The sequence below is a fragment of the Neoarius graeffei genome, chromosome 25 (assembly GCF_027579695.1).
Source record: "Neoarius graeffei isolate fNeoGra1 chromosome 25, fNeoGra1.pri, whole genome shotgun sequence".
Taxonomy (NCBI): domain Eukaryota; kingdom Metazoa; phylum Chordata; class Actinopteri; order Siluriformes; family Ariidae; genus Neoarius; species Neoarius graeffei.
In genome coordinates, this window is record NC_083593.1 from 19,488,877 (window position 1) to 19,512,254 (window position 23,378).

General features: G+C 43.4%; 1 protein-coding gene across 1 annotated transcript in view; it reads right to left on the bottom strand.

Moving 5' to 3' along the window:
• Nucleotides 1-1,116: 1,116 nt before the first annotated feature.
• Nucleotides 1,117-23,378, bottom strand: part of LOC132873642 (protocadherin-16-like) — a 232,031-nt gene continuing 209,769 nt past the window's right edge. The window contains exons 12-21 of the mRNA XM_060909392.1: nucleotides 17,650-17,775; nucleotides 13,855-14,064; nucleotides 12,473-13,339; nucleotides 12,122-12,235; nucleotides 6,831-7,042; nucleotides 6,483-6,634; nucleotides 6,117-6,247; nucleotides 5,640-5,926; nucleotides 5,285-5,426; nucleotides 1,117-5,177 (exon numbers count right to left, since the gene is read on the bottom strand). Coding sequence (XP_060765375.1) covers nucleotides 2,575-5,177; nucleotides 5,285-5,426; nucleotides 5,640-5,926; nucleotides 6,117-6,247; nucleotides 6,483-6,634; nucleotides 6,831-7,042; nucleotides 12,122-12,235; nucleotides 12,473-13,339; nucleotides 13,855-14,064; nucleotides 17,650-17,775 — 4,844 coding nt within the window. The 3' untranslated portion in view covers nucleotides 1,117-2,574. The remainder of the gene's footprint in view (nucleotides 5,178-5,284; nucleotides 5,427-5,639; nucleotides 5,927-6,116; nucleotides 6,248-6,482; nucleotides 6,635-6,830; nucleotides 7,043-12,121; nucleotides 12,236-12,472; nucleotides 13,340-13,854; nucleotides 14,065-17,649; nucleotides 17,776-23,378) is intronic.

Here is a 23,378-nt window from a genome sequence, read left to right on the forward strand (position 1 = left end):
TGCAGCAAAAGGTGGCTCTACAAAGTATTGATTTTGGTGTGTGTGTGTGTGTGTACCTATGCACACTCCAGATTTCTGTTTTTTCATCTTAATTATTGTTTGTGTCACAATAAAACAACAATTTGCACCTTTAAAGTTGTAGGCATGTTGTGTAAATCAAATGGTGCTAACCGCCCAAAAATCCATTTTAATTCCAGCTTGTAATGCAACAAAACAGTACAAACACCAAGGGGGATGAATACTTTTGTAAGACACTATATTCATTTCTCTAAGATAGTTCCAGAGAACCCATGCCAAAGCTGTTCTGGTGTCCCAACACCTTAGTAAGGCACTGATACTGTTGTTTCCATTGATTTGTCTTATATATAAAATCTCACTAGTTGTTGATCTATGGCTGAATTTGCTCTATGGCAGAAATTATTTCTGCCGCAATGCAAATAAGCCTGTCCACCATATGAGAGCAATAACAAAAAACATTACATGATTTTTCACAAACACGCAGTGTTTCTTTTCACTTTTCTAATTGGAGCGGGAAAAGGATTATTTAAGATTTGTGGCTTTGTGTGTCTGTGTGTGCGTGTATGAGAGAGAGAGAGAGAGAGACTGAAGTTGTCTCCATGATAACAGACAGAAAGGACTTTGTGCTGGAACTGAATTTCTCCAGTCAGAAGCTGTTCTATGACTCGAACAAGGACAACACTCACTTTCACATTCTTGGTGTTTCGACATCTATAACATACCATGTGCTCTGCGCACTTGCAGTTGCAGTTATTTTTCAAATCTAAACTTATTGTTTTCTGAAACCAAATACTCAAGGAAATGCATTACCTTTACCATCATGCATGTTATGACCCTATTTAAGCATCAGGCTCAGTGTATGCATCTGGCAGTACAAAGAGGAAGGCCAGTCCTGGTCACAAGAGCGAATAATTTTAGGCAAATACCTTTATAATGAACAATCAATTTGACTCTGATTCCTGCTAGAGCCAACTGATTAGAGTTTATTTAGGCTTTAGTTTCTTTTCTTCTGCCAGCACAATGTACGTGAAAAGGAAAAAGAAGAAAACACTAAGCAGTAAGACCCAAGACATCTGTAGGAATTTAATTGTTGCTTTAAATATATGTACAGGTGAATTTCGTCCACTCTGCTGCTGCCAGAGAATTGGCAACTATGTTGTTTAAAACCCTTTAAAGAGGCAGTGCTGGTTTTACACATGCACTAGAGGTAGTTAAAAATCCTCTGAGGATAGGAGGACATTATGGACAAAAAGAGAACACTCATTTGCTATAACTGCAATCTGTGCTGGGAAGAGTGTATACATAATATAAGAAAATTATGGACATTTTAAAGGTGCTTTGTATGTCCAGGGTTTATTCCAAAAGGCAGGTGCATCTCATGCTAAAAATGCTATTAGCCACTTGTATTGTGGACAGCTTCACTGGTGTTTATTATTGATTTCCTCTCTAACCCTACGGAAGCACTTGACTTTAAGACACATCAGCAAAAATCTTTTCTTTTTTTTTTTTTCCTGTGAGAAGATCTGAATTATATAACACCCTACAGTGTGAGAATTAACACGAATAACCAAACATACAAACACATAGTGAGTCAGGCTCCTGACATTGTACAGAAACTCCTTTGACATAGAGCATGTTTAGATTTTTATCTGTTACTCTAAAGGCCTCCAGATAAGCCTCAAATAATGAGTATGTCAAAGCTTTTCTTTGCTCCGACGCTGGAAGATCAGGAACAGACACAGGAGAAAAGTATAATACAACAATATGCAACATGGGTACTCTCAAGACCCCTATGGTTTGACTTTTATATAAATAATTATCAAAACATCTTATTATCAATACATTACAATTATCACAACACATCCCAATCATTCACATAACAGGCCAAGAATCACACAACCAAAATCGGACAAAAATCAACAACCACACATTATGCTGATGCTAAACACTATACAACAATAAAAGCAGAAGCCTATGACTACCATACATACACATATACAAAATGTAAATGTGAGTGCTTTATAAATGCGAGGTAATGGCATTTTCTTATTAAAAAACATGACCTATGAAGAAATGAACCATTAAAAATAAAAATCAAAAATATACACGTATAAATGGAACTACCATTTCTAATGTGCATATGCAGTGAAATCTCTTGGTGCACTTTCACAGAGTTCAAATAGGATGCAAAAATAGTGGTGATAGCAGCCATCTTGGACAGACTCTGCAAAATGTTCCAAAGCTGTCAGTCATCAATATAAGAAAAAACAAAAGAGCACTAAAGCTTATCTCCCTGGCCAGCCAGGCAGAAAAAAAAGAAAAGAAAGAAAAGAAATTCAAACACAAAGGTCCACATTGGCTTTGATGAAGGGTATCGTCATTTCACAGCAAAACAGCATTTTAACCCTATCTGTTTCAGTTACAATTTTTAGCATTTATCAAAACAGCTAAACGCTGACCGGTCCTTCTTACTTCTTTCTTATAATATACCCACAGAGACCATATTTTTGAAAAAGAAAACTGCCAAGGCTCCCCAGTGTGAAATTCAAGAGAGAATTAGATTCTCATCTCTGTATCATCACTGTGCTCCAGGGAGTGCTCTGTGGTGCTAATCATTGAGGCTGATGGGCCTTGTGTAACACCAAAAGGGGAGACGGCTGGTGATCGGGCTGCCAGAGGGGACAGCGATGGAGAGAAGCTGGGAGACATGGCTGCGGATGAGATGGAACCCTCATGGCTAATAGGAGAGCGTCTGAGGGTTGCTAGGTGTGGAAATGTCCTAGTGATAGCAGGCTTGGGTGGAACAGACTTGGCACCAGGGTGGGCTACTGATGTAATGAGAGGGGGTGGGTCAATTCTTGGTTTAGGATCTGTCTTGATTTTAGGTTGGAAAGGTCTACGTGGGTTGTTGGGTGGTAGGCTCTCATCTTTAAGCCTGGCAATTTCTGTAAAAACACTAGCAAGAGGTTGAAACTGTGGGCACCAATTGAGAAGGTAGTCCCAATTATAGCTGCCTCGCAGCTCCTCATCACTAGCAACAATAGCTGTGAGAGACCCATCAACTGAAGGTTTGCCATCCTCTGGGAACCCATAATCCTTTGGATGGGATATGTTCAGCCCTCTGCCCACTCCAAGGTAGCCACCTCCTTCATCTCTATAGACAGGAACTTGACCAGAGAGCAACGTGCCACTTAAACTTCCCAACTTCTTCCCTTTGAACCATTGGCTTGCATCTAGTGTTCCTGTTTCACCAGAAATGTCAGAGAGCTGGTCAGCATCCTGCTGTATACCTGAGTCAGGCCCTCGGGCAGAGATGTGCTCTTGCATGGAAGAGGTAATGCTAGCCACTCTTGGATACTCATTTATCATCCGGATTTCATCATCTTCTGCAGCTTCGGCTGATCCTCTTCCACTAGAGTGGGATGGATCCAAGGAGCCTCCCCTTGTGTAGGAAGTTCCCCCTCCTCCCTGATCGCCAGTATACCCTGGAAGGGTCTGGTGATAGATCCTCTCCCCACCTGCTGATTTGGATTCATCTAACTGCTGCAGTGCTGTGTCTGAAGCTGCTGTCCCAGTGTTCTGCCCTTTCTTCTTGCGTCTGGACTTCACTAGGTATAGCGCCACAGCAATTATGACTAAAATGACTATTACACCAAGAGAGGCTGCAATGATGCTGATCAGGAGAATGTTAAAGTCATTCGCAAGACCAAAGGATGTGTTGGTGACATCAATAGTTAGCTGGGCAGTTGCAACCCTTGAGGTTTCTAAAGGACTATGAGCAATAACGTCCATGGTCATAAGGCGTGTCTCCCTTTTGGAACGGCTTTGGCCACTAGAACTAATAGCGTTATCCATTTTGAGGTAGATCACACCAGTGGTCTTGTTGACATCAAAGTATGTGGAGCTGCTTGGTAATGAGTAAAGCACAATCCCATCAACACCACCATCCTCATCTTTGGCTTGCACCTGACCAATGCTCTGGCCCTTCTGGGCTCCCTCTGGTACCTCAAATGAAAAGTCTGAGGAGGTGAAGACTGGATCATACTCATCTTCCCCTGTGACATAGACTTGTACAGTAACTGTGGCAGAGTTGTTGCCTGCATCCATAGCCAAAGCCATGAAATGGAAAGAGTTCACCTTCTCAAAGTCAAATGACTGGCGAGAACACACCTCTCCTGTGTTTTGATCCACCATAAAGAAGTCTTTTCCTTGACTAGATCTGTCCAATATAAAATACTTCAGCTGTCCATAGACCCCAGTGTCATGGTCTATGGCATGCAACACTGTGACTGCTGAATTAGGGGGCTGGTTTTCTCGTATGCTTGCAGTCATGGTCTCAATAGGGAAGTAGGGCCTGTTATCATTAATATCCTTCACCTCCACATTGATAGGAGCCAGTGCAAAGTGACCATGACCATCTGAGGCTTTAATAATTACTACATGGGAAGGCTGAGTCTCCCGGTCCAGAGGTTTCTGCAGGCGCAGGGCTCCAGTCCATTTGTCCACTGAGAATAGGCCCACGTCATCTCCGGAGCTAATACTATATTGGATCTCTGCATTTGGAGCTGAATCTGGATCAGCTGCAGACAGCCGTAAGATTTCACTACCAGCTGATGCCCCTTCGCTCAGAGACACTACATACTCAGCACGGCTGAATGCCGGAGGGTTGTCATTGACATCATTCACAGTAATAACAGCAGGCACACTGGAGCTGCGCTGGGGAACACCACGGTCAGATACCACAATGGTGAGGTTGTAGCGAGATGTAACCTCAAAGTCCAGCTGCTCTGCCAGGATCAGTGTGCCTACTGTCTGGAAGCCATGACCTTCTATGAAACGAACACTACTCTCAATCTGAAAAGCATTTCCAATATTCCCACTTGCAATAGCAAAATCAAAACCTGCATTCTCCTGGGAGAGGTCACCATCCACTGCTTCCAGGGTCAAGATGGTGCTTCCAGGAAGCTGGTCCTCAGACACTGCGGCTCTGTAGTCTGACTGATGAAACATGGGGGCATTGTCATTCACATCTGTCAGCTGGACTTGGATTGTAGCAACGGCAGATAGAGATGGCTTTCCTCCATCATAAGCCTCAACAACCACCCTCACAGTGGGACGCTCTGGGTCAAATTCAGCTTTTTGAGTGGTAAACAATGTGCCTATAAAGAAAACACATATTCAAGATCTTTAAGTTTAATTTTTGAAATATCAAAATTGTAATATATTTGCTCTAAATAGAATAGAGTTTAATATTTCGACTCCATACCATTACTGGAATCGATGTAAAAGCCCTGTTTAGATGATGATATCAGTCGGTAGGTGACTCTTCCGTTCTCTCCTGAGTCCCGATCTGTGGCTGTTACTGTAAGTACAGGAGTTCCAGGTGGAGAATGTTCTGCCAGCGCCACCTAGGAATCCACAGCAGAGCAAGTTAATACCATCTCTTTCATCTATCACTCTTTTTCTTTTTTTTCCCTCTTACTAAATCATGTCTTGCTAATATTGCCAAGTTTGGAATGAACATAGAAACATCTGGGACTAAATTCATCAAGACCTAATGAGTACAGTAATACTGGTGTATGGACTGAGATTTTTTTTCCAGATATTTTTCACAAGTGTACCTGGTATAGGTCTTGTGTAAAGGTAGGCACATTGTCATTCACATCTTCCACCAGTACTGTCAGATTAGCGTCAGACTGATGCTTAGAGTCTGAGGCTTTAACAGTTAGTGTGTACCACGTCTTCTCCTCATAGTCCAATGGAGAAGTCAAAAACACTCTGCCACTGTAGCGGTGGATTCCAAACTTGCCCTGTGAGTTTTTGTCCAGATATAGCGAATAAGACAGTGCTGGGCCCGAGTCAACATCATTCCCTGTCACCATGGTAATCTCTGTGCCGATAAGTGAGTCTAGGACATAGTAGAGACATAATATGCATTCACTGGCTGTAAGGAACATGTACAAATGTTTAACAGCTATCACATCACCACAGAGGTTCACTGAGTACAAATACATGAAGCAAGGTGAAAATAAAAAGAATATGAAGAAGAACAAGAAGACTTTTGTGGAGAAGGGCAAAAGGCATGTTTGCTCACTCACTTTCTGGCACTCGCACTTCTCTTGGCAGAGGGATTGTGGGACTATTGTCATTGAGGTCAACAATAATCACAGTTACAGTGGCGGAGCCAGCAAGCTTGGGGCTGCCCCGATCGGTTGCCATAATCACTAGTCTAATACAAAGAAGATAAACATTAAATGTCAACATCAAAGTTCAAATCTTCAACTTCTTCTTCATTCTCGATGGCTTTTGAGAAAATAGCTTTTGAGGTACACTTAAAATCACCAGAAAAACACCACCACCAAAAAAAAGCAGAAAATAAATGATACGTATCAAAGAAGCACTAAACTGAAACCCTTTACAAATACCATGTGGGCTGAAGAAGCTGAGCAGAGTAAAGGACTCACTTGGTCTGCATCCAGATCTCCCGGTCCATGATGGCTGTAGTGGTGACACTGCCAGTCAGAGGGTCAATTTTAAACAGCCCACTACGGCCAGAAGACTGGATGGAATAGGTCACCTGACCATTTGGGCCCTGATCCACATCTTCAGCTACAACCTGAATAGATATAATATAATTATTAATATAAAGTAATGTAGTAGTATGCCAGTGTTATCTTACAATAGGACATTTCTATTTAAATTTTTATATAGTTGTAAAATATCAACTACAATGCTTGTATTATTGAATACAATTTGGTTCATTTATAAAAATAAACCAATTATTTGTATAGCATAAAGTTTAAAACGAACACCTGAATAATTGGAGAGTCATAGCCATGTGCCTCATGCATGTATGCTATGTAGTTCTGTAGCTGAAAGCGAGGCAAGTTGTCATTGACGTCCTGAAGAATCAGGTTGACAGCCATGAAAGAGCTGGAAGTTGCAGTTTCAGCCTTCACCACTAGACGGAGTCTTGGCGTGTCCTCAAAATCCAGGCCATTGGAGCTCTGGACCCAAATCTCACCTGTGTGTATCAACAGAAATAGCACCATAAACTACCTGATACTGCAATCATCATGTCTCTAGGATGTGAATATATAGCCAGTTAAGGTTTAGTAAAGTCTCATCTCATTATCTCTAGCCGCTTTATCCTGTTCTACAGGGTCGCAGGCAAGCTGGAGCCTATCCCAGCTGACTACAGGCGAGAGGCGGGGTACACCCTGGACAAGTCGCCAGGTCATCACAGGGCTGACACATAGACACAGACAACCATTCACACTCACATTCACACCTACGGTCAATTTAGAGCCTCTACTTAACCTAACCTGCATGTCTTTGGACTGTGGGGGAAACCGGAGCACCCGGAGGAAACCCACGCGGACACGGGGAGAACATGCAAACTCTGCACAGAAAGGCCCTCGCCGGCCACGGGACTCGAACGCAGGACCTTCTTGCTGTGAGGCGACAGTGCTAACCACTACACCACCGTGCCGCCTCGTTTAGTAAAGTCATATTAGATAATATTATATGGTCACGAATGTTTGACTGGGAAATTGTATTTCTTGTATTTTTCACTTGTATTTTTCATACGAGCTACATCTGGGACATGGAGATTCAAAACCGTGACATAAATCTCTATATGTCATTCATGAGGTAATTGCTGAGCTGTTTTGATAAATGTGTGTACTTTTGTTTGTGAATGTGTCAAAAGAATAAAAAGAACCTCACACATTGGCTTGATGATATGAAGTTTATCTTCTGTTGAAAAACTCGCATTTTTTATACGAAATACATTGCAGATCTGAATGACATAAATAATATTGGCTGGCTTTGAGTGGTATATCACTCATCTTTGACTCGTTCACTATCATGCTAGCTGAATGGAATATATCTGATATACCATGAAAAAAAGCCAGCCAATATTATTATGATACATAAACATTCCTTTCGGGTGTTTAACACGTCTTTCTCTTTCAAAATTCTCTCAAAATCTTCCGTATTTAACAAAGCAAACCTGGCGGCCATGCTTATTTACACATCGTCACAGTTGCTTGCTAGAGCGGAAGTTTTACGTCTCCGACGTGTGACGTCATGCTGTCTTGACAACTACACAATATCATAAACCATATTCAACACTCATTCTTCATTGGGTAGAGTGGCGTAATACACGTAGGATAAACGATATGCTAGCAATATTGCATGCTATTAAAGCAAATGAATGAAACCCGCTATAAGGGAATAGAATACATGTTTTTATTCCATCGAAAAGTATAATAATTCCCAATATTTAATTCCGATTACATCACTCCCAGTGTTTTCCCACTGACTAGACGCATGTTGTCAAAATGGTGAACTGGTTCAAAATTAAAATTCTTTTGATAAACTTGGATATTTTTTTTTTACGGATATGTCTATATATTATAAAGAACATTTACACAGTGGCGTGAAGATATGAAGTTTATCTTCTTGTGTTGAAAATATTTTCACTCATTTGCTTCGCTCACTCATGAACATGTTCGCCACTCGAAGGTAAACTTCCTAACTTCACGCAACCGTGTATCCTCTATTTATACAATAGTTTGTTCTGGTCCACTAATTTGACTGGTCGAGAGGGGTTCCAAGAGTGTTTCTATTTGCTATAACCACAGCGGGACATTTCACTGTGTGTATCACTCTGTTTCTCTGTGTTGGCCACATTAAATTACACTTCCTAGTTTGAAACTGTTACTATAGGTATGTTAGCGACACCCTAGCAGACATGGCAAAGAATACTTTTCAGGAATGTAGCTTTTGACTTAAAACATGAAGACTTCTCATCTCATCTCATTATCTCTAGCCGCTTTATCCTTCTACAGGGTCGCAGGCAAGCTGGAGCCTATCCCAGCTGACTACGGGCGAAAGGCGGGGTACACCCTGGACAAGTCGCCAGGTCATCACAGGGCCGACACATAGACACAGACAACCATTCACACTCACTTTAGAGTCACCAGTTAACCTAACCTGCATGTCTTTGGACTGTGGGGGAAACCGGAGCACCCGGAGGAAACCCACGCGGACAACATGCAAACTCCGCACAGAAAGGCCCTCGCTGGCCCCGGGGCTCGAACCCAGGACCTTCTTGCTGTGAGGCGACAGCGCTAACCACTACACCACCGTGCCGCCCACATGAAGACTTATCAGATGAAAATGAAAAGGAAGAAAGAACACCAATTTCGTTGGAAGCACCTTAAACAGGTGTGTACAAATTAATGTGAGCTCGCTAGACAACTAGCTATCATGCTATAAAGTGAGTGCAGTTTCTTCAGGATCTATTTCAACTCACAGAACAAATATAAATAGAACATTTTGTGGCAATTTGTGTCTGAAATGTCACTTATTCAATATTAATTTCTTATTTATGCAGTAGAATTCTGCATCATGGTGGCACAGTGGTGTAGTGGTTAGCACTGTCGCCTCACAGCAAGGAGGTCCTGGGTTCAAGCCCAGCGTCCGGTGAGGGCCTTTCTGTGTGGAGTTTGCATGTTCTTCCCATGTCTGTGTGGGTTTCCTCCAGGTGCTCCGATTCCCCCCACAGTCCAAAGACATGCAGGTTAGGCTAATTGGTGGCTCTGAATTGACCGTAGGTGTGAATGGTTGTTTGTCTCTATGTGTCAGCTCTGTGATGATCTGGTGACTTGCCCAGGGTGTACCCCGCCTCTCGCCCATAGTCAGCTGGGATAGACTCCAGCTTGCCTGTGACCCTGCACAGGATAAGCGGTTATGGATAATGGCTGGATGGATGAATTCTGCATTACTGGCGATTCTATCTTTTTCAGTGATTTGAGCTTGTCTGTTATCTTTATGCTCATGTAAATTGTCATTTTTTTTCAGTGTCTCCTATCTGTCACGTTTTCTTTTGGTTGATTTGTTTCTCTTTTTGTAGTGTCTCTTTTCTTTCAGAGAAGCCACGGCCTAAAGGTTAGAGAAACAGTTTTTGGAAAAGCAAAAGGTCGCTGGTTGGATTCCCTGGACCAGCAGGAATGGCTGAAGTGCCCTTGAGCAAGGCACCTAACCCCCAGCTCCCTGGGCTGTCCACTGCTGAGGGTATGTCAGTATCCTGTTGTATGTTGCTCTGGATAAGAGTGTCTGCTATATTCCTGTCATGTAGCGTATATATGTAATGTAGTGCCATTACTTTGTAAAGCGTCCTTGGATTGGTGAAAGGTGCAATATAAATTAAACTTCTTGTTGTTGCTGAACTGTTGTATAAAATCAATATCACACTTGCAGTTGTGTGGTTACACTGAATATCGGCCAAACCAGAGCCATGCACGATCAGCTTCACAGCTACTCATTTAATGGTATTCAACAAAATTATTAAGACATGCACTAACTTTAACCTCCTTTGAAAAGTTTTTTTTTTAGGAAGGACCTACCAGATGTTGTTATTATTACACAAGCTCGTGTAAGAAGTAGGGGCTGCACAACTACTAATTCTTACTAGTCGACAAGTAATACAATAAAAGAGTCAACTTTTCCATTTTCCTGTTCTATAGTGGAGCGAAAACTGTTTTCAGGACAGCACTATTTTCCGCAATTTTATTGTGCAGCAAAGAACTTGTCAAATCATGCTTCAATTAACAGCCATAAACAGGCTACAAATTAAATTTCTAGCTTCGGTGCTTTTGTTTGGATACACTGTTAACAATGAAAGTACATATTCCAGTATAATAAGTGTGTAAAATATTAAATCTTTTCCCTCATATTACACTATTTAACGATGTACCAATCCTTAAATGCATTTCTGTGGACAAGCTGGAGGCTCAGCTGAAAACAGCGATTGTGAAAGTGTGCAGCATGAAAGCTCCTTATTGCTTAATGATGGATGGAGGATGCAATGCCTACAGAAGCGCCAAAAGGGATTTTTTTTGCCATGTTTCAAACAGCATAAATAACTGTGAGCAATTCCTTTGGATCTTGTTCACGAGTGAGGGAAGGATGGAGCGTGAGATCGACAGGCGGATCGGTGCAGCCTCCGCAGTGATGCGGTCGCTTTACCGGTCCGTCGTGGTGAAGAAGGAGCTGAGCCAAAAGGCGAAGCTCTCAATTTACCGGTCGATCTACGTTCCGACTCTCACCTATGGTCATGAGCTTTGGGTAATGACAGAAAGAACAAGATCGCGGATACAAGCGGCTGAAATGAGTTTCCTTCGCAGGGTGGCTGGGCGCTCCCTTAGAGATAGGGTGAGAAGCACAGTCACTCGGGAGGAGCTCGGAGTAGAGCCGCTGCTCCTCCACATCGAGAGGAACCAGCTGAGGTGGCTCGGGCATCTTTTTCGGATGCCTCCTGGACGCCTCCCTGGGGAGGTGTTCCAGGCATGTCCCCCCGGGAGGAGGCCCCGGGGAAGACCCAGGACACGCTGGAGGGACTATGTCTCTCGGCTGGCCTGGGAACGCCTCGGTGTTCTTCCCGAGGAGCTGGCCGAGGTGTCTGGGGAAAGGGAAGTTTGGGCTTCCATGCTTAGACTGCTGCCTCCGCGACCCGGTCCTGGATAAGCGGAAGAAGACGAGACGAGACGAATTCCTTTGGTAGTCCACATCTCAGCACTTGAACCTGCATCTCCTAACATCTGCCTCAATGTTTTTTTCCACTGTGTTAGCTGACAAGTCTGTAGAACTTCTATTAAGAAGTAGTAAGAAATTATTTGGAAAACAATGTTGCATTCTGGCGGCATGGTGCTTTAGTGGTTGGCACTGTCGCCTCACAGCAAGAAGGTTCTGGGTTCAAGCCCAGTGGCCAACAGGGGCTTTTCTGTGTGGAGTCTGCAAGTTCTCCCCGTGTCTGCAGGGGCTTCCTCCGGGTGCTCCAGTTTCCCCCACAGTCCAAAGACATGCAGGTTAGGCTAACTGGTGGTTCTAAATTGACCGTAGGTGTGAATGTGAGTGTGAATGGTTGTTTGTCTCTATGCGTCAGCCCTGTGATGATTTGGCAACTTGTCCAGGGTGTACCCCGCCTTTCGCCCGTAGTCAGCTGGGATAGGCTCCAGCTTGCCCGCGACCCTGCACAGGATGAGCGGTTACGGATAATGGATGGATGGATGTTGCATTCTACCCCCAAACTGACCTGTGCTGGAGCTGATGCTGAAGGACTGCTGTTTGTTCCCACTAAAGATGCTGTACGTGATGCCCCCACGGGTGCCATCTGGATACTGCGCCTGTGCCTGTGCCACTGCAGTACCTGAGGATCAACACAGATTGAAGTTCAATGCTACAGTGATGGTCAAGCTGACTGGACGTGTGCATAGATAGTTTTCTGGACAAAGTTTTGATATCAAAGGGAAATATTTAAAGTCTCAAAAGCTTATATTTTAAGGGTAGCAAATTCAGATTTTTTTTGGGGGGTAATGAATTGAGAAAACATTGATTACAGAAGGAAACTAAAATTATAGCATGCCTATTCTATGCTGTGACTAACCTTTGGCTGCATTCTCCTGGATGCTAACGTCTCTGGGGCTACGGGAGAAGCGGATACCATCGTAGTTCTGTTCCTTCACATAGATGATCACTACCCCCAGGGAGGACTGAGGAGGGCTGCCCTGGTCCATAGCCTCCACAATGAGGATGTACTGGCTCTGGGTCAGACTGTTCAGTGCCTCAGTGGTTTGGATCTCTCCAGTCAGAGAGTTTATAGAGAAGCCTTGCACCGGTTTGGCAAAACGATAGAATACTGAACCATTGGCACCAAAGTCCTTATCTTCTGCTCTCATAGTGGCAACCACATGGTTAGTGGATATCCTCCTGCTGGATACGTTGATTATGAGAGGATCTTGGATGAAAAAGGGTGCATTGTCATTCATGTCCATGATGGTAACTGTGACTTGGGCCGTGGTGTTATAGGGTGCAGCAGGGGATGAGTCAACTGCGCACACTTGGAAGCTGTAGAATGCTATTTTCTCTCGGTCCAGTACGGCAGCTGTGAGGATCCGACCTGTATCAGGATCTATAGTGAATGCACCTCTTGCTTCTTTGCTTAGGAAGTATAGGATCTGGCCATTCTTGCCCTCATCAGCATCACTGGCTGTCACTTCCAGAACTAGTGACCCAATAGCAGCATTCTCTGAAATATCTGTAGCATAGCTGCTATTGCTAAATGTGGGACTATTATCATTGATGTCCAAAACAGTGACTTCCAAAGTAGCTGTGCTAGTAAGAGAAGGGCTTCCATGATCCTGAGCAATGACTTCCAGAGAATACCTGTCTTTTCTCTCTCTGTCCAGGGGTCGAGAGGTGGACAGGGCACCAGAACTGCTGTCCAGCTGGAAGTCACCATCTGGGTCCCCAGCTAAGATTAAGAAAATTGGAATCTTAAAGGCTTGGTACTTGAAAAAGTGAACAAATATTTATCCATGCCATCAAGTAAAAAAAATGCTTACTAATACATTATATGGCTAAAATTTTGTCGACATCTGACCATCACAACCATTATGTGTGCATTCTAAAACCAAAGGCATTAGCACATAGTTTCTCCCTTGACTGCTGTTGTAACAGCCTCCACTTTTCTGGTTAGGCTTTCCACTAGATTTTGGACCATGGCTGGGGGGGATTTGCCTATTCAGCCACAAGAGCATTACTGAGGTTGGGCACTGATATCATGTAAGAAGGCCTGGTGCACAGTCAGTGTTCCAATTCATCTCAAAGGTTTTCCAAAAGTGTCTTAATGCTACAGCACGCAATGACATTCTCGACAATTGGGTGTTTTGTGGCAACAGTTTGGGATGTGATGGTCAAGTGACCACAGACTTTCAGCTATATAGTGTATTTCCCAAATGTGGTATCAACGCCTAATGTGATACTTACCAGTTATCCTGTACTCCACTCGGCCACTGTCCCCACTGTCATAGTCAGTAGCTTTAACTCTAAAAATCTCCACTGGATCAAGGTTCTCTGGCAGCTCCAGACTGTACCTCAGCCTCCCAAATGCTGGAGCATTATCATTCTCATCTATTACTGAAATATGAACTTTGGCCTTTGCAAAATTAGGGGGCATCCCTCCATCTTTGGCATATACTGCATCACATACAAGAAATACACCAAGGAACATCAGCATGACTGGCAAAGTAAACAGTCCAAAGACACAGTGTCTTGTAAAAGTATTCATCCCCAGTGGTGTTTGTCCTGTTTTGTTAAATTACAAGATGGAATTAAAATGGATTTTTTGGGAGGTTAGCACTATTTGAGTTACACAACATGGCTACCACTTTAAAGATGCAAATTGTTGTTTTATTGTGACACAAACAATAATTAAGATGAAGAAAAACAGAAATCTGGAGTAGATATTCATCCCCTTCTGCATGAAACCCCTAAATAAGAGCTGGTCCAACCAAGTCACTTCATAAGTCACATAATTAGTTGATTAAGATCCACTTGTGTGCAAAGTGTCACATGATCTGTCACATGATGTCTGTATAAATCAACCTGTTCTGGAAGGACCCTGACTCTGCAACACTACTAAGCAAGCAACATGAAAACCAAGGAGCCTCCAAACAGGTCAGAGACAAAGTTGTGAAGAAGTATGGATCAGGGTTGGGTTATAAAAAATATCCCACCAAAGAAGGCCACCCACCAAAACTCACAGACCGGGCAAGGAGGACATTAATCAGAGATGCAGCAAAAATACCAAAGATAACACTGAAGGAGCTGCAGAGATCCACAGTGGAGATGGAAGTATCTGTCCACAGGATCACTTTAAGCCGTACACTCCAGAGAGTGGGGCTTTATGGAAGAATGGCCAGAAAAAAGCCATTGCTTAAGAAAACACATTTGGAGTTTGCCCAACAGCATGTGGCAGACTCCCCAAACACATGGAAGAAGATTCTCTGGTCAAATGAGACTAAAATTGATCTTTTTGGCCACCATGGGAAATGCCATGTGTGGTGCAAACCCAACACCCTGAGAACACCATTCTTACAGTGAGGCATGGTGGTGGCAGCATTGTGCTGTGGGGATGTTTTTCATCTGCAGGAACAGGAAAGCTGGTCAGGACTGAAGGAAAGATGGATGGTACTAAATACAGGGCGATTCTGGACGAAAACCTGTTTGAGTTGGCCAGAGGTTTGAGACTGGGACGAAAGTTCGCGTTCCAGCAGGACAATGACCCTAAACGTACTGCTAAAGCTACACTGGAGTGGTTTAAAGGGAAACATTTAAATGTCTCGGAATGACCTAGTCAAAGCCCAGACCTCAATCCAGTTGAGAATCTGTGGCATAACTTGAAGATTGCTGTACACCAATGCAACCCATCTAACTTGAAGGAGTTGGAGCAGTTTTACCTTGAGGAATGGGCAAAAATCCCAGTGGCTAGAGGTGCTAAGCTAATAGAGACATACCCCAAGAGACTTGGACAGTGGTGCTTGAAAGTTTGTGAACCCTTTAGAATTTTCTATATTTCTGCATAAATATGACATAAAACATCATCAGATTTTCACACAAGTCCTAAAAGTAGTTAAACAAATTAGACAAAAATATTATACTTGGTCATTTATTTATTGAGGAAAATTATCCAATATTACATATCTGTGAGTGGCAAAAGTATGTGAACCTCTAGGATTAGCAGTTAATTTGAAGGTGAAATTAGAGTCAGGTGTTTTCAATCAATGGGATGACAATCAGGTGTGAGTGGGCACCCTGTTTTATTTAAAGAACAGGGATCTATCAAAGTCTGATCTTCATAACACATGTTTGTGGAAGCGTATCATGGCACGAACAAAGGAGATTTCTGTGGATCTCAGAAAAAGTGTTGTTGATGCTCATCAGGCTGGAAAACGTTATAAAACCATCTCTAAAGAGTTTGGACTCCACCAATCCACAGACAGACAGATTGTGTACAAATGGAGGAAATTCAAGACCATTGTTACCCTCCCCAGGAGTGGTCGACCAACAAAGATCACTCTAAGAGCAAGGCGTGTAATAGTTGGCAAGGTCACAAAGGACCCATGAACTGAGGCCCTGTCCACATGGCAACGGATTCAGGTGAATCTGATAAAATTGTTTATTGTTTCGGCCTGGCGTCCACACGGCACCGGCGTTTTGGGTGCCCCAAAACAAAATCTTTTGAGAACGGGTTCGAGAGTGAAAAAATCTGGCAACGGAGCCGTTGCGAAGTCGTCTGGATGAGTAGAACGGATTTGTTTACGATGACGTCACAACCACATGTGCTTCACGCCGGGTAGAAGTGTAATGAACTCGATGCTAGTTGTCAACAAATCCTATAACTTGGTTCATGAAACGTGCTTACAAAATATTTTCACTGTGAATATTTATTGTGTAATGGTGCAAAGTGAGAGAGAGAGAGTGAGAGAATAGCCCTTAGGGCAGAGTCAATCCTGCCAGCAAAAATAGGGAAAAAAAAGGAGCGATCTCACCTCTTCAGATGTTTATTCCGGACCATTAAAGAATTCTGGAGGATATCAGAATGTTGGCGTACCGGCTTCCATCTACCCCCGTTCATTCCTCTTTCCGCGTCTCCGTTCAAAAAATGAGCACGTGATTTAAAGGGACTATATCCATAAGATAGGGAGTGAGAAAGTGTGTGCGTGTGACAGGGATAGTCACTGTGCGCATGCGCAGTTATGTGCATGCGTCTACTTCTATTGTTCTGGTGTCTCCGATTGGACCGTCTTACAGCGCACGTAATGGTGTGGCATGTGTATTGCATCGTTTTCAGCAAGCGTTGCGTTGCCATATGAACCTGATATTTTACTGATCCGTTGCCCATGTGGACGCGATATTTAAAAAAAAAATCTCGTTGTCGTGTGGATGTAGCCTGAATCTCAAGAGAAGGTGGGTCATGCAGCAAGACAACGACCCTAAGCACACAAGTCGTTCTACCAAAGAATGGTTAAAGAAGAATAAAGTTAATGTTTTGGAATGGCCAAGTCAAAGTCCTGACCTTAATCCAATCGAAATGTTGTGGAAGGACCTGAAGCGAGCAGTTCATGTGAGGAAACCCACCAACATCCCAGAGTTGAAGCTGTTCTGTACGGAGGAATGGGCTAAAATTCCTCCAAGCCGGTGTGCAGGACTGATCAACAGTTACCGCAAATGTTTAGTTGCAGTTATTGCTGCACAAGGGGGTCACACCAGATACTGAAAGCAAAGGTTCACATACTTTTGCCACTCACAGATATGTAATATTGGATCATTTTCCTCAATAAATAAATGACTAAGTATAATATTTTTGTCCCATTTGTTTAACTGGGTTCTCTTTCTCTACTTTTCGGACTTGTGTGAAAATCTGATGATGTTTTAGGTCATATTTATGCAGAAAGGGTTCACAAACTTTCAAGCACCACTGTAGCTGTAATTGCAGCAAAAGGTAGCTCTATAAAGTATTGACGGGGGGGTGAATCCCAGATTTGTGGGGGGGTTTCATCTTAATTATTGTTTGTGTCACAATAAAACAACAGTTTTCACCTTTGAAGTTGTAGGCATGTGTAAATCAAATGGTGCAAACTCCCAAAAGTCCATTTTAATTCCATCTTGTAATGCAAAAAAAACCCAGGACAAACATGAAGGGGGATGAATACTTTTGCAAGACAGTGTAACTGCATGACAAATGTCTTCATGCTAAAACAAGAGGAACCAGCAGATTACCGGTTATGCTGTAATGATCCTGTTGTTCTCTGTCTAGGACTTTGGTAAGTGAGATGACACCAGTTTCGGGTGAAATGACAAAGCCTTCCACTGTCACGCCTCCATAGGTTACATGTCCATTTGCACCTGAAGCAGTTACAGAAAAGAAAGACAGAAGTGGAGCTTAAATCAGAATTCTGCAATAAACTGAAAGGCATTCGTAAAAACACCTTGCAATCTGTGATTAGCTGGTTTGATTTAAGCACGCTGAACATCTCATTACACCTTGGCATTTTTTTCTCCACTGTGGCATGTTACTGGCAGCAAGTTACAAGCTTGCGTGCAGAGAGAGATCATTTGGTGCCAGCATCTGTTTCCTCAAGGAATGACCTTTTACAACAACCCTGGTTTATGCCTTTAAACTCAGTCCATGGCAATAAGAACAACCAACACAAGCTCCACCTTGTGAGTACGAATTATTGCTGGCTAGCAGTAAACCACACCAGTGAATTCCTCTATCCTTACTAAGATATCATTAAGCTGAATGATTCAAACAAGGGCGGCACGGTGGTGTAGTGGTTAGCGCTGTCGCCTCACAGCAAGAAGGTCCTGGGTTCGAGCCCCGGGGCCGGCGAGGGCCTTTCTGTGTGGAGTTTGCATGTTCTCCCCGTGTCCGCGTGGGTTTCCTCCGGGTGCTCCGGTTTCCCCCACAGTCCAAAGACATGCAGGTTAGGTTAACTGGTGACTCTAAATTGACCGTAGGTGTGAATGTGAGTGTGAATGGTTGTCTGTGTCTCTGTGTCAGCCCTGTGATGACCTGGCGACTTGTCCAGGGTGTACCCCGCCTTTCGCCCGTAGTCAGCTGGGATAGGCTCCAGCTTGCCTGCGACCCTGTAGAAGGATAAAGCGGCAAGAGATAATGAGATGAGATGAGATGAGATTCAAACAAGGACACAGTGTATTTAAAAATTTGGATCTGTTATCAATTAGTGCTTTGAACATAGACGGCATTTAAAGTAAAAGTAAAGAAAAACTAAGTTGTCTACCGTTTCTTTAACACCGTCTCTTCCTTTCTTGAAATTCTTGTAGAGTGCTCTGTACATTTGCTATCTTCTTTCACTCTTACTACTCCTCTATCTGTTGCTGAGCTAATTAAAAACTCAAACTCATCTTCCTATCAATTAGACCCTGCTCCCTCCCCCTCATAAAAAAACCCCTAATATCTATTATTGCTGAGCCCTATTCTCATCTGATTAACAAATCCCTTATCTCTGATAATGTCCCGCTTGCTTTAATAACTGTAGTTAAAAAAAAAACAACAACTGGTCTTGATCCATCTGATTTTACTAACTATAGACCGATCTCTAATCTACCATACATTGCTTACTTGAAAGGATTAGTGCCTCCTAGCTGCAGTTCCATCTTCTCATCTCATCTCATCTCATCTCATTATCTGTAGCTGCTTTATCCTGTTCTACAGGGTCACAGGCAAGCTGGAGCCGATCCCAGCTGACTACGGGCGAAAGGTGGGGTACACCCTGGACAAGTCGCCAGGTCATCGCAGGGCTGACACATAGACAACCATTCACACTCACATTCACACCTACGGTCAATTTAGAGTCACCAGTTAACCTAACCTGCATGTCTTTGGACTGTGGGGTAAACCGGAGCACCTGGAGGAAACCCACGCGGACACGGGGAGAACATGCAAACTCCGCACAGAAAGGCCCTCGCCGGCCACGGGGCTCGAACCCGGACCTTCTTGCTGTGAGGCGACAGCGCTAACCACTACACCACCGTGCCGCCCCAGTTCCATCTTGCCACAAATAATCTTTACGAACTGCAGTACTGTGCAAAAGTCTTCGGCACATGTAAAGAAATGCTGGAGACCAAAAATGGCTTAAAAATAATGAAATGTTTCAACATAAAAAAATACTACAAACAGCAGTAAGCCATAATAAATGAAGCAAAGTCAATATTTGGTGTGAGACGACCCTTTGCTTTAAAAAAAAAAATAGTAGTCTCAGGTACAGTTAGTTCAGTTTTATAAGGAAATGAGCTGTAGGTTTTACTAAGCATCTTGAGTTCTTCTGCACACTTAGACTGTCACACTCGCTTCTTAATTTTGCACCAAAACCCAGTAGCCTTCATTATGTTTTCTTTTTTAATCTGAAAAGTGGTCTCTTATGCAATATGCTGCTCAGATACAAACAATTTTTTTTCTGTAATTTTTAATTTTGTGCTGGAAAACAAACATTTAGAACTCTAAAATGTTTTTGCACTGACTCGATAATGTCTCTCTCATCTCTCTCATTATCTCTAGCCGCTTTATCCTTCTACAGGGTCGCAGGCAAGCTGGAGCCTATCCCAGCTGACTATGGGCGAAAGGCAGGGTACACCCTGGACAAGTCGCCAGGTCATCACAGGGCTGACACATAGACACAGACAACCATTCACACTCACATTTACACCTACGGTCAATTTAGAGTCACCAGTTAACCTAACCTGCATGTCTTTGGACTGTGGGGGAAACCGGAGCACCCGGAGGAAACCCACACGGACACGGGGAGAACATGCAAACTCTGCACAGGAAGGCCCTCGCCGGCCCCGGGGCTCGAACCCAGGACCTTCTTGCTGTGAGGTGACAGCGCTAACCACTACACCACCGTGCCGCCCCACTCGATAATGTAGAAGTCATAAAATAGAAATCTACAGCAAAGTTTGTATGGAAAAAAGAGGGACTAAGACTTCTGCACAGTACTGTATTTCAGTCTGGTTTTCACCCATCTCCCAGTACCAAGTCAGTGCTTCTTAGGGTAGTTAATGACCTCCTCTCCTCTTAAAGGTAGACCGCCTTTCAGATTGTTCAAGTGTAGGTCATAAAAATAATTTTCTGACACCCTATTATTTTTGCTTTGTGGACTAAAAGCTACTGAATTCAAATCACAGACTTCCAATTTTATTTGTTTTTTTTAAATAGAACAATTAATGAATTTAGGGCCACATGGCCCTAAATTCTCTGCTATTTTTTCTTGCTTCACCATGATGCAATACAAGCTACTATGTCATTCATCACGTGGTGGGCTTTCCCTGTTCACGCAAGGTATTGTGGGATATAAATTTGAAACAGGAGAGAACAATGGAGGATGCGAATAAAACATGAAAGACTGACTACAATAACGGAAAGTGAGAAAAAAAGACGTTATGTTGTGAAGGAAAGGAAACACAGGACCAAACTAATAAATATCGGCTGTCAGCGAGCACCTCAGTGCGATCAGCTGTTCGTTTAGTGACAGAATGATGTAATTGTCAGTGCACAGTCAAGGTAAACCTGTAGATGGCAGTGATGCAACACTGGATGCCAGCTGCTGTAAACCCCAAAAGAAGAAGGAAAAGAAGAAGAAGCAGGTAAAACTGCACATGTGCACACGGACTTCCTCTGTCTGCTCGACTGCGCAAAGCGAGTGATTTCATGCACATTGTTTACTAGGCAATCCCCTCAAATTAAATAACTTCCCAGCCACAGAATGGCCTGGTTTTTTATATATATATTACAGAAATAAACATGTATCACAATGACCAAATTTCAGAGGGAACTAAATTTCACCGATTTTATGAAATCGATAGGCCGTCTAGTTTTAATATGCTCTTTCTTCTGAACCTTAGCTGTGTTTTTGACACTGTCTGTAATGAACTGTTTCTTTCTCACCTGTCTGCTATTGGTATTACTGGTTCTGCCTTTTCCTGGTTAAAATCATATCTTACAGATAGACAACAGTTTACTCCTTTCACCAAGTATAAGTTTTCCATGACACCCATCAGTTGTGGCATCCCACAGGGTTCTGTCTTCGGACCTCTCCTGTTCACTATCTACAAGCTGCCCCTGGGCCAAATTATCTGCCATCATGGTTTTCATTTTCATTGCTATGCAGATGACATGCAGATTTACATCAGCTGCAGGCATTTTACATCTGCCCCACTGCCCTCTCTGAATGCATCCAAGTCCTAAAGCTGTTGATGAATGCTAACTTTTTGAAGCTTAATACTGATAAAACACAGCTTTTACTAATTAGATCCAAATCAATAACCTCCTCCAATAGTAGTTTGCATCTGATGGCACTGTCATTCCACCTTCACCCACTGTACGTAGCCTTGGTGTTATTTTTGATTCTGCCCTCACTTTTGAAATTCACACAAACTCCCTGTCTAAGGATGCCTTTTTTCACCTCCACAACATTGCACTTCTCCATCCTGGACTCAGCACCAAGGATGCTGAAATGCTCATTCATGCTTTTATTACATCATGAGTAGATTATTGTAATGCTCTGGGGTAGGTTTCCCAAAAGCCTCTTAAGACTAAAAGCATCTTAACTAGGAGAGAGAGTGTTCATTGTGCTGCTCGCTCTACCATTTAATGATGTTTGTGCTATGATGCTTTTGGGAAACTCAAGCCTGTTCATTGTTCTCCCAGCTAGTCCATTGCTGGGCTTCAGTATGTTCAAAACTCTGCAGCCAGAGTCCTCATCCAAACAAAACACTCTGCACACATCATCTCTATCCTTCATAACCTCCAGTGGCTCCTTGTTTTATACTGCATTCAGTTTAAAATTCTTCTGTTTACATTTAAAGCCCTCCATGGCTATGCTCTTCAGTATCTTATGGAACTACATCAACAATACTCTCCCAATCTTCATCTTCTAGTCTGTTGTCAGTCGCCAAATTGCACCATTTAGGCATTTAGGGTTGTAGCCCCTAAACTGTTGAATTCTCTACCTCAGAGTCATCGTAATCATACAAACTGTACATCCATCCATTATTCGCAACTGCTTATCCTGAGCAGGGTCACGGGCAAGCTGGAGCCTATCCCGGCTGACTATGGGTGAGAGGCAGGGTACACCCTGGACAAGTTGCCAGATCATCACAGGGCTGACACATAGACACAGACAACCATTCACACTCACATTCACACCTACAGTCAATTTAGAGCCACCAATTAGCCTAACCTGCATGTCTTTGGACTGTGGGGGAAACCGGAGCACCCGGAGGAAACCCACACAGACACAGGGAGAACATGCAAACTCCACACAGAAAGGCCCCCTGTTGGCCACCGGGCTAGAACCCAGAACCTTCTTGCTGTGAGGCAACAGTGCTAACCACTACACCACCGTGCCACCACAAATTGTATATCTCTCCCCAAATTCAAAACTCACCTTAAGTCTCATGTCTTCTGTTATCCTTCTTTCTCCTGCTCCATTCCTTTTCAATGCTTTGAGCTAGTCTACTGCCTTTTTGGGGCAGCACGGTGGTGTAGTGGTTAGCACAGTCACCTCACAGCAAGAAGGTTCTGGGTTCGAAACCAGCGGCCGGCGAGGGCCTTTCTGTGTGGAGTTTGCATGTTCTCCACATGTCTGCGTGGGTTTCCTCCGGGTGCTCCGGTTTCCCCCACAATCCAAAGACATGCAGTTAGGTTGACGTGGGTCAGCCTTGGGCTGAGGTGCCCTTGAGCAAAGTACCTGACCCCTGACTGCTCCCCGGGCACTCTGGTGTGGCTGCCCACTGCTCTGAGTGTGTGCGTGTGTTCACTGCTTCAGATGGGTTAAATGCAGAGGATGAATTTCACTGTGCTTGAAGTGGGCATGTGACGAATAAAGGTTTCTTCTTCTTTTCTTCTTATACCCACATTATTTGTGATTATATTGTGTTCTTTTCTTCTCTCCGTCTCTTATCTGTAATGACTTCATCTGGTTGAT